This window comes from Anguilla rostrata, chromosome 14, assembly GCF_018555375.3.
Source record: "Anguilla rostrata isolate EN2019 chromosome 14, ASM1855537v3, whole genome shotgun sequence".
Taxonomy (NCBI): domain Eukaryota; kingdom Metazoa; phylum Chordata; class Actinopteri; order Anguilliformes; family Anguillidae; genus Anguilla; species Anguilla rostrata.
The window spans coordinates 25655226-25670440 of record NC_057946.1 but is presented as its reverse complement, the minus strand read 5'-3'; the positions used below and the strand labels follow the sequence as shown (position 1 = coordinate 25670440).

Below are 15215 nucleotides of genomic sequence, written 5' to 3'. Positions count from 1 at the left end.
TGTGTGTGCGTATGCGCGCGTGTAGAACTCACCGCGCGGAGACGTTGGTGGTAAAGTTGGCGCAGTTGTTGGCGTACATCAGTTTGGTGGTGCCTGTGATGTCCTCCCACTGTGCTGGGGCTGTCCCACCTGAGAGATTGGGGCGGGGGGGGTCAGAGTACTGCAGCCCATTTACACAGATACCCTCCGTCTCTCACACCACTGACTAATAAAGTTTGCTGAAAAGCGTAGGTCATTTACATGCCCATCTCAGCACTGTAACACTCTCCATTATTCTGGAAGTGTAAAGGTCAGAACACACCGCCCTCCAAAGTGCATTCTGCCAAAACTGCGAGCTCTATTCACTCTGCAGTTTGGCAGCTCAGCTGTGCAGCCGCTGCATCGGAGGAGCGGCCTGCACGTGCAGCTGGGGCAGGCAGGAGCTGCGGGTGCGCAGTCAGACACGGACGACCCCCCCCCGCAGGGTAAAGCCGTCCCCCACCGTGCGACGCGGTAGCCAATCATGCACCCGCTACGCTACCCCGCAGTGAGGATCTGATACTACACCATGAGGTACATCCGCACTGCCACACGCCGGTGTGACACCCCCGGGAGGGAGAGGGAGAGGGCGGTTTTGGGTGTGCGCCGTCGTTTGCCGCATGGAGAGATGGAGAGAGAGACAGACAGAGACAGACAGAGAGAGAGAGAGAGCACACCCACACCAACACAAAAATCAAATGAACGGACACCTTCACCCTTCCCCCTCACAGGTTCCGGGGCGAAAACAACAAACTAACACGAACACGAACAAACTAAAACAACACAGACAGAAGAAAGAAACACCCAGCGACAGCTTCTCAGCTCGCTGCTAGCTGTTGGCCAGCTCCAGCTTTTTAGCGACAGTTGCTTACTTTCGGAGCTCAAGGAAACAAAACTGAAAACAGACTCGCTCTCTCAGCGTGTGCTCCTGGTCTCAGTACCATGGAGAAGAACACACCTTTAAGCACCTGAGCTGATTGGTTAACACAACTCAGGCGTGTGAGCTCTCTCCACCGGCAGGCATGGCCGAGACAAATCGGGTTCTCACAGAACCGAATGCTACACACACATTGGAACGTATTTTTGTGTTTCGGAAGGACGCAGTTCCTCTGTGGTCCTACCGATGACGCTGCAGAGCAGCCGCAGGCTGGTGGTGTCCCCCTCCCCGGAGTCCCGGGGGCTCTCCCTCCAGGAGGGGGGCAGGGGGATGCGCAGGCCGATGGGCCGGTGGAACTTGCGTCTGCGCGGCTCCACTGTCACCACCGGGCTGAACGTGGCCTGGTTACCCAGCTGCCGCGTCAGGAGCTCGTCCGGGATTGGCTGGGCCTGGTCGGGGGATCGGGGGATCGGGGGGTCGGGGGGAGAGGAAGGGAGCGGACGGGGGTAAAGAGGAGCAGAGAGATGGGCGGAAGACGGAAGAGAAAGGAGGGAGAAGAGTGAGAGGAAAGAACAGGGCACTGCAGCAGGAAGCAGGAAACAGACAGGAAGTGAGAAAAAGATGAAGTTTGGAAGACACCCCAACCCCACACACACACACACACATACACACAAGCACACAGAACACACAGACACACCACACGGAAGACCCCATTTTTATTATTTTTTTATTATGAATTAGGTTACCCAACCCTCCCAACCACACAAAAAACTTGATAAAACAAAAGTTCATAAAAACAAAAACAAATGTTAACACAAATAAACAAATGACACTGATGATGGTGAGACAAAAAAACGTCCATGTGGTCACTGGTAATGATCAAATGACAGGCACGCGTTTTAGATACAAACACAGAATCTGCAAACGACAAGACAAACTCCTGCCCAAACTGCGTTCTAAAGAAGAGAAAGTGTGAGATAATTGATTCACACACCCTGTTTTTCACATACTGTCCAAACCAAATCCCTAAAAAAAAAAACCTGAAAGACAGGCGAGTAAATCAGTTACTGAAAATAATCAACCACATGATAAAAAAGGAGAAGGAGTGGTCACAGAGAGTGTGAATCTATTTTCACAGTAATCAAAATCTTTGTAGGAGTAAATCCTTTCTCATGGCTTCAAAAATGTGGAAGAAAACGGCTGTAACAGAAAAAATGGATGCAGAAATATGTTCTGTTGCAGAGCTGAAGGCATTTTCAAATATACCCAACGCACAGAGGCAGGTACATTTCAGCATTCAGAGAGGAGTCGAGCCGTAATGGAGGCCCCCGTCCCGCTCTCCCTCGTCCCCGTCGTCCTCCTCTCTCACCTGCAGCCCCAGCCGGACCCTCTTGGTGACGGCCGTCTCCGGGAAGGTGGCCTGGACCAATGGCACCAGCTTGCTGGACAGCTGACCGCCCTCCGGGCCAATCAGGTCGCTCTCCTGCTGCACGCGCGACACCACGGCGAAGTAGAGGGGGAAGTCGGTGGAGATGATTCGACGGATTCGCTTCTTCTCCAGCTCTTCCAGGCTCTCCAGGTCTGTGAGTAACCATAGGAAGCCATCACGAAACAGAATCGCATCACAACTGCCATACACAATCGCTCACATAATCACATATTCATAAAAGGAACTTCCACCTCAAAAAATGTATTTAGTCAAAATAGCCAGCTCAAAAGTGAGATGCAATGATGTACTTAGTAAGCCAGCTTACTGAACTTCACTAACTGGCTCATTCAACCCTTTAAGTTGTGAGATGACAAATATGTGATTAGAATGTTCTTAACTGAATGTCACAATCACTACTAGGAACTGAAAGCAATGGAGTTCTAGAACACTGACATAAACAAGCACGAATCCGTCCAGACCCACGGCGCACCTCCTGCGCATGCGTCCTGCAAAGGTCGTCCGTGAGTGAGTGAGCGAGTGAGTGAGTGAGTGAGTGAGTGACCACAATTTGCGATGCATAGCCGACGGCAGCGTCCTACACGGCACCGTGGGAAATACATTCCAAAATAATCTACCCTTCAAAGGGTTAAAACATGCAGACAAATGTGTGTTTCCCACCAGCAGAGAGCAGTGCAATGCTAAAAGTAGGTTTGGATATGAGAATGCAGGTGTAAATAAATACGTAGTATAGTCATAAGCTTTGGCTTGTTTGTGGATTTATTCAGTGATCTGCCAATAGGTGGCGACAGTTCCTCACCCTCATCCATGCCATTGAGGATGGTCTCCAGAACATCGTCGCCGTAGCGATTGCGGTGCTCCTTCCAGACAGAGCCGTTCTCGCTGCGCAGAACCACCAGCTCCCGATCCCCCCGGCCCAGAGCCGCGAAGTGGGGAATCTCCACTATCACCGGCCTGGAGACACACAGTAACACACACACACTGTTATATGCGCACAGTTAGACATACATACACACACACACACACACACACACACACACAGAGTTACACACACACCGTTATAAGCAGTTACACACACATACACAGTGTTATACACAGAGAGTTACACACACATACACAGTCATAAACAGACTACCACAAACCCACACACTGTTATAAGCACAGTTATACAAACATGTATACACACAGAGTTATAAGCACGTTTACACAAACACACACACACACAAACAGGCACACACTTATAAGCACACATTTATATAGACACACACACACACTCCCAAACACACACATATACTCCCATAAGCACACATACACATGCACTCCCATGAACACACACACTGTTATAAACACAGTTACATACACACACACACACACACACATACACACACACTCACTCACCCTAGGAACTGCATGCTGGAAGGCCCCAGTGAGATGATGCGGCTGGCCAGCCCCTCCCCCTCCACCAGGGGGGGCGGGGTCGTCAGCTTCTGGGGCTTGACGAGGCGGCAGGTGATGCGCGTGGGGGCGGCGCAGGTGCGCGGCGGGATGATCACACGCAGCCCGTGGTGTCTGCTGCCCCGCATCGACCCGCCCCGCGCGTCCACCATGAAGCTCACCAGGACCTGCTCGCACTCACGCCATCACAGCAGTCACAGTGGCAGACGTCAAGTCATACAGCACAGGTCACAGCACAGGTAGCAGTCACAGCCACAGAGTCACAGGCACAAGATCATCACAGGTCACCAGTCAGTCACAGTCACCGCACAGTCAGAGTCACAGAACTACAATGCACATCAAGAGTCACAGTCATCAGAGTCACAGTCAGAGTCACAGCAATGAGTCACAGCCACAAGAGTCACAGTCACAAGAATCACAGCCACCAGAGTCACAGCCATCAGAGTCACAGTCATCAGTCACAGTCAGAGTCACAGCCACCAGAGTCACAGCCATCAGAGTCACAGCGACCAGAGTCAAGTCACAGAGTCACAGTCATTAGAGTCACAGCCACCAGAGTCACAGCCATCAGAGTCACAGCCACCAGAGTCACAGCCATCAGAGTCACAGTCATCAGAGTCATGGCAGGGAATCACAGTCATCAGAGTGATATTGTGTTTTCCTGGGGTGTATGTGTATATATACAATGTGCATACTGACCCTGTGTGGATGGGACTGGCCACAGGGCTGACGTTGTCCGATGTCTCGGTGGCCGGACTGCTGGGAATGAGGGAGTCCTCATCGTACTCCTTGGGTAGAGGGATGGGTGTGTGCTGCAAACAGACAGACAGACAGCTGAAGCACCTCTGACCTCAGTGTGATTTACACCTCTCTGAATCCCAGGGCCAAAGGCTCAGAGAGGAGGAGATGCATTCACATTGAGCTGTTAAGTGCAGTGACCACAGAGTGTTGGTCAATAACATTTCCAATATAAAAGACTGTCATCAAACTTAGACTGAATCTACTTGACTGGCTTTATTCCCAGAAACAGAAACAAGACCAACAGAGACTTTGGCCAGTTTATCAAGCAGTGAACACATTCCTGAGGGGACAGTCAAACATTCAGCAATCAAACCCGTTTATCACGACACCGACTTGACTTTCCCTGCCTTGTAGTCTTTGAATGCTACAGGAGGAAGCCTTTTCATCCAATCACACGCACAGCATCGGGGGCAAAACCGACAGAATCAAAAGTACCTGATCCAGCATGACGGTCTCCGGGGACACACAGGGGATTCTGGGAATGGCAGGAGAGTAAGGTCTGTCGGAAAAAGAGAAGGAGAGAAAAAGAGGAGGATAAAGACCAGCTAAGTATAATAAGAGTTTTACTCTTGTACATTGACTTCAGAATGACGCAAAACTATATAGAAGCAAAAAATGAATCCCGAAATGAGTTCCTTACGTAGTGCCGAGCCCACTCTCAAAGTCTCGCAGGGTCTTCTTTGGGGACAGGAAGTCGTCGTCCTGGTCCTTCAGGTCATCCAACTTCAGGTACTTGGCGCCTTCCATGCCCAGGAGCTCCTCCCCTGGGGCCGAAAAAGAGAGGGGACAAAGAAAAGAGGGAGAGAGACAGGAAGGCAGGTGGAGGGAGAGGGAGAAACGGGAGAAAGAGAGACAGACACGGGAGAAATATAACAGAGGAGAGAGAGAGTGAGAAAGGAGGAAGAGAAAGAGGGAGAGTCAAGGTCAGAGTTACAGACGGGCAGGTTTGAGGATGGTTACAGATGTCCGCTCGATGTGTTAATGCTGGTACGAGCGAGCTATGAGCAGGTCAGTGAAGCGGAGCAGCCAGACCCATAGCCACACCGAGCCCACACAGCACGGAGAGAGTCGGGCCCCAGTCCTCAGCAGGGTGACCTTCTGCCTGCAGTTTATCTCCACAAGCAGTTCATTATTATTCTCCGTCCTGATTCCTGTCCGACGTCGTAAACAAATAATCTAAATCCAATTTGGGGACCCTTGTCTTCTCTTCCATTCATCACAGAGGTCACGACAGGGCATAAAATCTGCAGAGACCTTCAAGAGGCCAGAGTTCTAATGGCCAAGATTGAACAAGGTTACTTCTAGAGCTTTTTTAGGTGCAAGGTGTCCGTCAAACTAATCCACAGGGCACCATCAGTGTCGGTCCAGGAAGAGAAGTGCCTGTTGCTGCCCCATGCTGCCCCGTCCCCAAACGGGATCTCCCCATGCCAATGCCCGTGTCCAGGGCTCTGTGTTTCTGGGCAGCACATTCCCCAAACCAGGACTGGGCCCAGTACCCACAGCTACACAGTCAAGCCCGCACCACTCATTCGTCACCCAGTCCCATTTGCAGCTGATTGGAGAACAGTGAGAGGCCATGTATCGCACAAGCTGACTGGTGGATGGTGAGAGGTCATGTATAGCACAAGCTGACTGGTGGACAGTGAGAGGTTATGTATAGCACAAGCTGATTGGTGGACAGTGAAAGGTCATGTATAGCACAAGCTGATTGGTGGACAGTGAGAGACACTGTATCCTCTGTGTCTCCTATGTATTACATTTATGACCCTGTCTCTTTGCTGACGGTTAATATGTACATAAGCACATGGAGTCATGACCACATGCCAATGAGCAGCCAGCACCACTAGGGCCATGAGTACAAAGGGCATGGGAGAGAGACATAGAGAGAAAGCATGAGAGAGAGAGAGAGAGAGAGAGAGTGCTTGAAATGGAGGCATGTGTTGACTTGCGGCCTATGAGAATGCAGAGCAAAGAGGAGAAGGCATACCTATGGTAAGTGGAGCAACTCCTAAAAGAAAGGAAAAGGCAGGGTTTAGGGTTTAAGGATCAGGGTTTAGGGTTTAGGGTTTAGGATTCAGGGTTCAGGGTTTAGGGTTTAGGATTCAGGGTTTAGGGTTTAGGATTCAGGGTTTAGGGATCAGACTTCAGGGTTTAGGGATCAGGGTTCAGGGTTCAGGGTTTAGGGTTTAGGATTCAGGGTTTAGGGATCAGGCTTCAGGGTTTATGGATCAGGGTTTAGGGTTCAGGGTTCAGGGTTTAGGGTTTAGGATTCAGGGTTTAGGGATCAGGATTTAGGATGAGCAGGGTTTCATGCTTCTAGCATCACTGGATGCCCATGTCTCCGTGCAGAAATACTAAATGTCTACAGGGTCTTTCAGGGGAGAAACGCCGTATAGCACCATATAGCACCGTACAGCACCATACCAATACCGTACCTTTACCCAACAGGAGATGCATCTGTTGTTCCCCCATTCCCTCAGTAGCATACAGACCCAACTGCCATATGCAGTTATGTGTGGGTGCAGGCGTGTTTGTGCCTGTGTGTGAGTGTGTACGCACGTGTGTGTGTTATAAAGTGAGTGCGTATGTGCGTGACATCTCTTACCTTCATCCTCTGAAACATCTAAGATCTCATCCACCGTCTCTGGAAAACTCATCTTGTGCTTCTCTGTGGGGATCTAAAAGACAAAGAATATGGGTTTGTGTGTATATATATGTGTGTGTGTGTGTGTGTGTGTGGGGTGGTGGTGGTGTGTGTGCATGTGTGTGTGTCCGTTCACAGAAACGTATAGAGAAAGAGAACGACAGGAAGTGAAGCTGTGAGAATGGAAGCAGATTGCTCTCCCAGGCTCAGATATGAACGGTACTGGGAGAGGAGCAGAGGAGCATTTTCACAGCGGTTCCTTCCGTAGAGCTGAGGGCAAGGCAGCCGCACGAACACCAAGCTAAAACTGCTCGTGCTTTATCTATGCTAAATCCCCAAACAACCAAACTGCTAAATCGCATTCGTTTGGCCGGTGGCATTGCCCACTACACAGAGCTACGCTACGACACTGCGAGCACGATTCCAGTAACCTGGCCCGGCCCAAACAGACGCGGATCTCATGTGTGACCCGCGCCTCGTGACAGCGGCTGAGACACCGCCTCCGTTCCTCTTTGAGGGGCGCGAACGAAGAGCTCACCACGGAAACGGTCTCGTCGGTGACCAGCTTGAGCACGTCGATGACCGAGATGTACCCCAGGCGCTTGGCGATGCCCAGGGGAGACGTGCCACTCTGAGAGGAACAGAAAGAGAGAGAGAGAGACAGAGATAACCCCAACTGCTTATACCCGGCATGGGAGGAGTCCTTCTGATAAAGCCAGAGAAAGGAAAGAGAGGAGGAGGAGGGAGGAAACCTTGCATTCACCATTACGAGATAAGGAGATGTGGCTGTGAAAACCACAGCGTTTCCAAACTGCGTTTCCCACAATTCCTTGTTCCACACCACCAGTGCAGGTCCCCAGGCTCTCTGCCTTGGATATGTAGGGTATCTCTGCAAAGTTCATCATTTAGAAACTCTGCAGAGCAACTCCTGGGCTTGAAGCAGGGCTGGCATGTTCTGGCCAGTAATAAACGCTTTACTCACTATAGTATGAAGGTGATTGCTTATTCAAACGCTTTGCTAACTGAACAGGGCACACCCAGGAGCTATGAATCCTACCACCCTACTGAGAGAGCTAGGCTGGGCTCAGTTAGAGTGCGGAACATTGTTTCCATGGTTACATTACAGCTCTGCCCTGTTCCTGCTATCACAGAAGAGGCTAATTGTTTCAGCTGGTAGATCCAATGTATTGATATGAGCGATTTTTCAGTTTTAGGAAAATTTACGTTTGTCCTTATAATATTTTGAGTATTTAATGACACATTCCAACAACACCAAATCATATCACTGGCATATTTGGGATATAAAAAACCATTGCTTGAACTGTACTGCAATTTGTATTTGAAAAAGTGTATTGAATAATACATAAATATACATTGTGTCATAAACCGATATGCGAAATTAAAATGACAATATACCTTATTATATTGGAAAACAGATTTGGAGTGCCTCCATATATCCCAATACAACAATCAATGTATACTAGAATATGAATCAATATATAGCAAAATACTTTGATTTCGCAGGGGAAACTGCAGCTAGCAAATTATATGAAAGTAGGCATTGAGGCTTGTTCAATGATTTCTTGCTAGTTAAGTTCATGAGGTCAACTAGCACTAGCCGTGGCATTTCACTCACAGTTATCGTTACATTATTTGCTCTCACATAGGAATTGATACAGTATTTTGGGGGGTTGGGGGTGGGTAGATGCACACAGGACAGAGCAGTACTCACGGTGGTGATCTCATTAGGCAGAGCTCCGTGCTTCAGCAGCAGGGTGACGATGTCCGTGTGACCTTGCTGGGCCGCCTGGTGGAGGGGGGTGTACCCCACCTGAGAGGGGGGGACACCAAAATGAAAGATCTTAAATTTACATTTAATAGCATACTCGTTACCTGATGTTCCGGACTGCTTACAGCTGCAATGTGATGTCATGCTTTGCAGTTTTAAGGACTTGAAATTTCCCGGTCATGTCTACTTTCCAATATGTTCAGTACATTGAGAATGATAGAAGTTAAGCAAGAGGAAATAAAATCAGAAAATGGTGCGATTATAAGATTAAGCAGTAAACAGGAACTTATACACTTCGAAAATGACATCAGCACCCTCTTACTGTACACCATGATACCATTTCCAGTGTATTGTGTGCACATCTAAGAAAAGACCTTAATAAGCAAGACCTTGGATCAGTTTACAGGCATCTTGCTCAGCCTCTAGAATGTCAAGCTCATGAGTCACCATTGTGGAGAACACTGAAATAACTGTGTAGAAGCTTCAAGAATAAACAAGCAGAATTATTTATAACTCAAGTTAAAATAAGTTACTCAGCCAGTGAAGATTTATGCATGTAGTTACTTTGATATTCATCATGCAATAAAGAATTATATTGTGATAGAAAGTATTGGTTGGTGTACCTGATTTTTTATTTATTAATTTATTTCATTTTGTTTTATTTTGCTGGTGTTCTTTACTGTTTGAAGTTGAAAGTGCCTGAGCTGTTGACAAGGTTAATTCAGAGGAGTGAGATGTTAACTGCAATCTGTGTCGGAGGCTGCAGGGGGCGCTCTTACCCTGGTCTTACAGTTGACGTGGGCCTGCTGCTGCAAAAGGAACTTCACCATCTTGATGTTGCCATAGTGACAGGCCACATGGAGGGGGGTGTAGCCCATCTGAGAGAGAGAGGGAAACGGAGAGAGAGATAGAGAGAGAGAGAGGGAGAAAGAGAGAGGGAGACGGAGAGAGAGAGGAAGGGAGTGAGAGAGCGAGAAAGAGAGAGACAGAGAGGGAGAGAGAAAGAAGAAGGGAGTGAGAGAGAGAGAAAGAGAGCATGAGAGCGATGAAGTGAGAGAGAGACAGTGCATGACCTTCATGTTGTCCTGGGACATACTGGGTTTAAGCGCATGAATGATAAGGGCTCTTAGTGTTCGGTGTCCTGCACACGGGCAGAGAGCGGCGGTATCAGTGACACTGGCAGACGATGCGGGTGGGAATCACACGCTGGCTAACACGGGCGTGTGGCGGGTGCGCGGCGGGCGGACTCTCACCCGCGAGGCGGCGTACACGGAGGCGCCCTGCTTCACCAGGTTGTCGGCGATGCCCACGTGCCCCTCCTGTGCCACCAGGTGCAGGGGCGTCAGTCCGTTCTGGGGACAGAGGCGGGAAAAGCGCATCAGATCAACAATCGTTTCAATTGGCCGTTATTCCTCCCCAGTCCCCGCGGCTGTGCAGGCCGTCTGCCGCCAACACCTTCTCACCGTCAGTGTGATTTCACACCTGAGCCTCCGATATCCCACAAGTCCCTGCAGCCGTCTGTTTCTCCCCCGGCCTTCTCTCCTGTGCTCTGTTTTCCAAACATGCCATTCAACTGTTCGTCCTCCCCCTGCTGTCCTAGCACTTTCAGTTCCTAGTGCTGCCCGGACCTCCTGTTTCCCAGAATTCCTATTACCGCAGCTTTCTGTGTTTCTGTTTTCCAGACCGACATCTCAAACGCCCTTGGGCGTCAGAGCAATTTTTTCAGCAAATGACTCATGGTTTTCTGCTTTTGCAATTCTCTTTTGGAAAACCAAAATCTAGTCTTCCAAAACCACAATAAGAAAATCGACTTCAAATTATATTTACAAACAATAATACTTGGCATTATTTGTAAATGAATTAAAATTACATATTAATTTAAATTGTAAATTAAATTGTTTATGAAACCAAAGCCTCCCTCACTCGTATCCCAGAATCCCTTGCGTTCCTCACCTTGTTGCCCAGGTTGACGTTGGCCTGCTTGGAGATGAGCAGGGAGACCATGTCGGCGCGCCCCTCCTGGGCGGCCAGGTGCAGGGGGGTGACCCCCTGCAGGGACTCTGCGTTGGCCGACGCCCCGTGCTGCAGCAGGCTGCTGGCCACCTCCAGCTGGTTCTGCTTGGAGGCGATGTGCAGGGGGGTGTAGCCGTTCTGGGGGAGGGGGGAAAGGGGGGGGGTCACTGATACGCCAGCAGGGCTGCTGCTTGTGTTCGTGTGTGCGGCGGTGCGTGAATGTGGGAGCGTGAGCGTATGCGTACGTGCGTACGGCATTAAATGACCGGTTTTAGCCGAATGGCACCACCTGTGTGTGTGTGTGTGTGAGAAACTGTGTGAATTTGGGAGTGTGAGCTTATGTGGACGTGCGTACGGCATTAAATGACCGGTTATGTCTGGTTATGCAGATGAGCATAAAACATTCCAACATATTCAAAGACAATATAAAATTATAGATTTTAGCCAAATGGCACCACCTGTGTGTGTGTGTGTGTGTGTGTGTGTGCGCGTAGTAGTAGCTATTACATTGCCAGTGCTGTGTGTGTGCACTCACCAAAACAAAACTACCGCACAACTAACAGAATCTGTGAGCAATAAATCAGTGAGTCAGAAACACTAAACTACTGTAATATCAATAAAGGGTGAGGGCAGAGTCACAGGGGACAGGATCCTGGAATTGGGATTAAGTCAAATGAACTACAGTGTGTGTATGTGTGTGCGTGGTGCGTGTGTGTGTGTGAGTGTGCGGTAGCTCTTACTCGGGCAGTGCTGTGCGATGAGCTTCCCTTGCTGAGCAGCAGCTTCACCACGTCGAGGTTGTTGTGATGGACAGCCACGTGCAGAGGAGTCAGTCCATTCTGAGGAGAGAGAGAGACACACGTCAACACTATGGCCACGCCCCCTCACACTACACTCCACCCACGCCCGCTTGAAACGACAGCACACCTCACACACCACCACCGCACACTACATTTCCCACACTCCTCCTCTCCACGTTTCCCAGCTCACCTTGCCCGCCGCGTTGGGGTTAGCGCCCCGCTCCAGGAGCATCTCCGCTACGTCCACCTTGCCGTACTTGGACGCTACGTGGAGGGGCGTGAATCCCTTCTGCACGGAGACAAAAACAAGCCCAGCTTAGCGTCACGCACAGAAGGAACACAGACACCTTCTCCCCATTCCTTTGGGGCTCCTGTCCACAGTGTAGACTGAGAGAGGTGGAGGAAATCATTAGAGAGAGAAGGATGGAGATGGAGCCCTGCGATAGATTGGCGACCTGTCCAGGGTGTATTCCTGCCTCTCGCCCAATGCATGCTGGGATAGGATCCAGCACCCCCCGTGACCCTACATAGGATAAGCGGGTATAGATAATGAATGGATGGATGGATGGATGTGGATGGAGAGAGAGAGAGTGGCACACCTTGGTCATCTTGGTGAGCTGGGCCTCCCCGTCCAGCAGGATGCGGGTGGTGGGGGCGTGGCCCTCCCGGGCGGAGATGTGCAGGGGGGTGTGGCCGGCCGTGGTGGTGGAGTTGGGGTTGGCCTTGTGCTCCAGCAGCAGCTTCACCAGCTCCTTGTGACCCATGCGGGCCGCACAGTGCAGAGGGGTCTGATCGTCCTGGAAGAAGGGAGGGAGGGAGAGAGGAAGAGAGGGAGGGAGGGATGGAGAGAGGAGGAAGGTAGAGGGTGAAAGGGAGGAGGGAGAGGGGGAGGAGGGAGGGAGGGATGGAGGGAGGGAGGGAGAGAGGGTGAGAGGGAGGGAGGGACAGGGGAGGGAGGAGGGAGGGATGAGAGGAGGGACAGAGGAAAGGAGGGAGGGAGGGAGAGATGGAGGAGAAACCGAGGGAAGAGGAAACCGGAGAGAAGGGAGGACAAGCACACATAGAAAGATGGAGGAGAGGTAGGGATGAAAAAAAACAGAGGTCAGAGCACCTAGCATGCATGCCCAGCATGCAATCCATCCTTTTTCATCTCAAAATCACAATGATTCATGTCCACGCTGGGCTCCATACCACAGTGATAGTCCTGACACTTAGCAGGACTGTATCAGAATGTCTTATGCGTGTGAATCCTGACACTTAGTAGGACCGTGTCAGAATGTCTCATGCACGTGTCTGTGTCCAGCTGTCAAAAGCTGTTCACTGGGGGACTCTGTGTGAGGTGGAAGTCTTTAAAACTGACTGTGAGGAAAGGGCTTCTTTACCAGCATGAGAGAGAGTCAGTGAGACATCTGAATGGCGATACGAACACAACTATTAATATTTCAGAGGGACCCGTTAAATAAAACATGCCCTTTGCACAATGTGTTTCTCCAAAAACACTCCAAACTGGCCAAGATCTCTCTCCGCCTCCCTCTCTGTTTTGTAATAAATGGTGCAGTGGGGGTGCAGTTTGTGCGGCTGATGAGGAGGGTTGTCAGATATTTTGCCATGATGTGGGGGGTAGGGGGCGAGGTCAGTCAAAAACAAGGGAAAAGGGTGCTTTTTAAATGTATATATATGTGTTGTTTTTGATTTGGTACTGTGTGTATTAGTGTTTTTTGGTTCTTTTTACTATCATTATTAATGTTATTGTTTTATTCTACTGTATCGAATTGACAATGATGTTCTAATAAAGAGACTGAGCTCTATAACATTGCTTTTTTTTGGACAACTATCAGACTTCAGTTTAATGATGTGCTGCAGTAAATTATCTTGCCTTTCCTGTAATCTATACAGTACACAACTGCATCTATACAAAGACAATTTTACTTGAGTTTTACTTGTGTTTTGTCCGCAGATAGGAACGCGCACACACACACACACTTGCGCATGGCAGTCGATCAAAATGAAGGTGACATTACATCCATTATACGCATAGTAAAACTCTGGCTGCTTTGTTTATGTCCGTTTGTGGCAGTGCCACTGCAGAATGGCTCGGGAGAATAATCCAAGAGCCGCAGATGGAGCGAGTGAAGACAACAGACAGGGCATCAGGGTTGTGTCTCCGTTGCCTCTGGGCTGTTCGTCAGTTGATCCAGAGGGTTTCAAACTGGCAAACTCAAGAAGAACACACTGAGCTCCATAATGACCAGTCCATGGCAGTCATTTATAAACAGCTGGACTTGATGTCATACTTCTTAGAAAAAGTGTTCTTAAGTAGGTTTTTGTAGTAGAGTCTTTTGTCCTCCTGGCTTTCTATGGGCACCTGACAACTGCCCATATAGAGCCTGTCTTGGGAGGTGTCCTTTAGGCATCAGAATCACCTACCCAGTGTAGTTGGAATTTTGCTAAGGCAGATTTCATGCTCAGAATGTTAGTTTGTTGTAGGGTTTTGTGGTGAGAGATGTGGTCTTTCTAACTGACTTTTAGGATTCTCTGAAGGCCTCCAGGCATTGGACGTGTGACCGGTAGACAGTCCAGACCTCATACAGGATGTGTTTAACATAAGGGGAGGGGTGTTTGTGGGTGGCATGTATTTAGCATAAGGGGAGGGTGTGCGTGGGGTGGGTTTAGGTTTGGGGAGGGTGTTGTCATGGGGTGGGTTTATGTTTGGGGGAGGGTGTGTGTGTGTGGTGGGATTATTTTGGGGAGGGGTGGGTGGGGTGGGGTTAGTGTTTGGGGGAGGGGGGCGATGCGGTACCTTGGCTTTGGCATCCACGTGCGCCTTGTTCTGCAGCAGGAACTGCGCCACCTCGCAGTGCCCTGCCCGAGAGGCCATGTGGAGGGGGGTCTCCACTTTCTGTTTACGAACGACAGGGGAAAAGCATCACGATCCAGAGAACACATAATCACAGTCATCACAGCTTCATCCCCATTTACAATAACATACATCTGGATTTGATATTTTTGAAAAACAGCGCAGATATACGATGAATGCATGCGTGCATAAGGGCCAGTGCATGTGAACAAATGATAAGGATGCGGATGAACAGCGCTCAGAGCCATCAAGAACTGAAATGAGGGAAGTTACTAACAGTGAGAAAGGGCAGTAAGTGCACTGCATTTGGAGTACGCTGTGTGTTTGTGTGTGAGTGTGTGTGTGAGTGAGTGAGTGTGTATGTGTGTGTGTGTGTGTGTGTGTGTGTGTGTGAGTGAGTGAATGAGTGTGTCAGTGTGCGTGTGTGAGTGAGTGAGTAAGTGTGTGGGTGAGGGAGGGAGTGAGTGAGTGAATGTGTGTGAGTGAGTGAGTGTGTGTGTGTGTGTGTGTGTGA

The 15215-nt window shown here is 49.6% G+C and overlaps 1 protein-coding gene across 3 annotated transcripts in view; it reads right to left on the bottom strand.

The window, feature by feature from the left end:
- ank1b (ankyrin 1, erythrocytic b) overlaps positions 1-15215 on the bottom strand; it is a 79876-nt gene that overhangs the window by 18963 nt on the left and 45698 nt on the right. For 2 of the 3 annotated variants that reach the window (XM_064307898.1, XM_064307900.1), the window contains 19 exons: positions 14645-14743; positions 12444-12641; positions 12035-12133; positions 11785-11883; positions 10985-11182; positions 10285-10383; positions 9811-9909; positions 8975-9073; positions 7781-7873; positions 7204-7276; positions 6586-6606; positions 5239-5362; positions 5034-5097; positions 4495-4609; positions 3741-3963; positions 3142-3296; positions 2265-2476; positions 1140-1344; positions 33-129 (listed from right to left, as the gene is read on the bottom strand). In XM_064307898.1, the coding sequence (XP_064163968.1) occupies positions 33-129; positions 1140-1344; positions 2265-2476; positions 3142-3296; positions 3741-3963; positions 4495-4609; positions 5034-5097; positions 5239-5362; positions 6586-6606; positions 7204-7276; positions 7781-7873; positions 8975-9073; positions 9811-9909; positions 10285-10383; positions 10985-11182; positions 11785-11883; positions 12035-12133; positions 12444-12641; positions 14645-14743 (2372 nt within the window). The remainder of the gene's footprint in view (positions 1-32; positions 130-1139; positions 1345-2264; positions 2477-3141; positions 3297-3740; positions 3964-4494; positions 4610-5033; positions 5098-5238; positions 5363-6585; positions 6607-7203; positions 7277-7780; positions 7874-8974; positions 9074-9810; positions 9910-10284; positions 10384-10984; positions 11183-11784; positions 11884-12034; positions 12134-12443; positions 12642-14644; positions 14744-15215) is intronic. The other variant, XM_064307899.1, reaches the window with a different exon arrangement.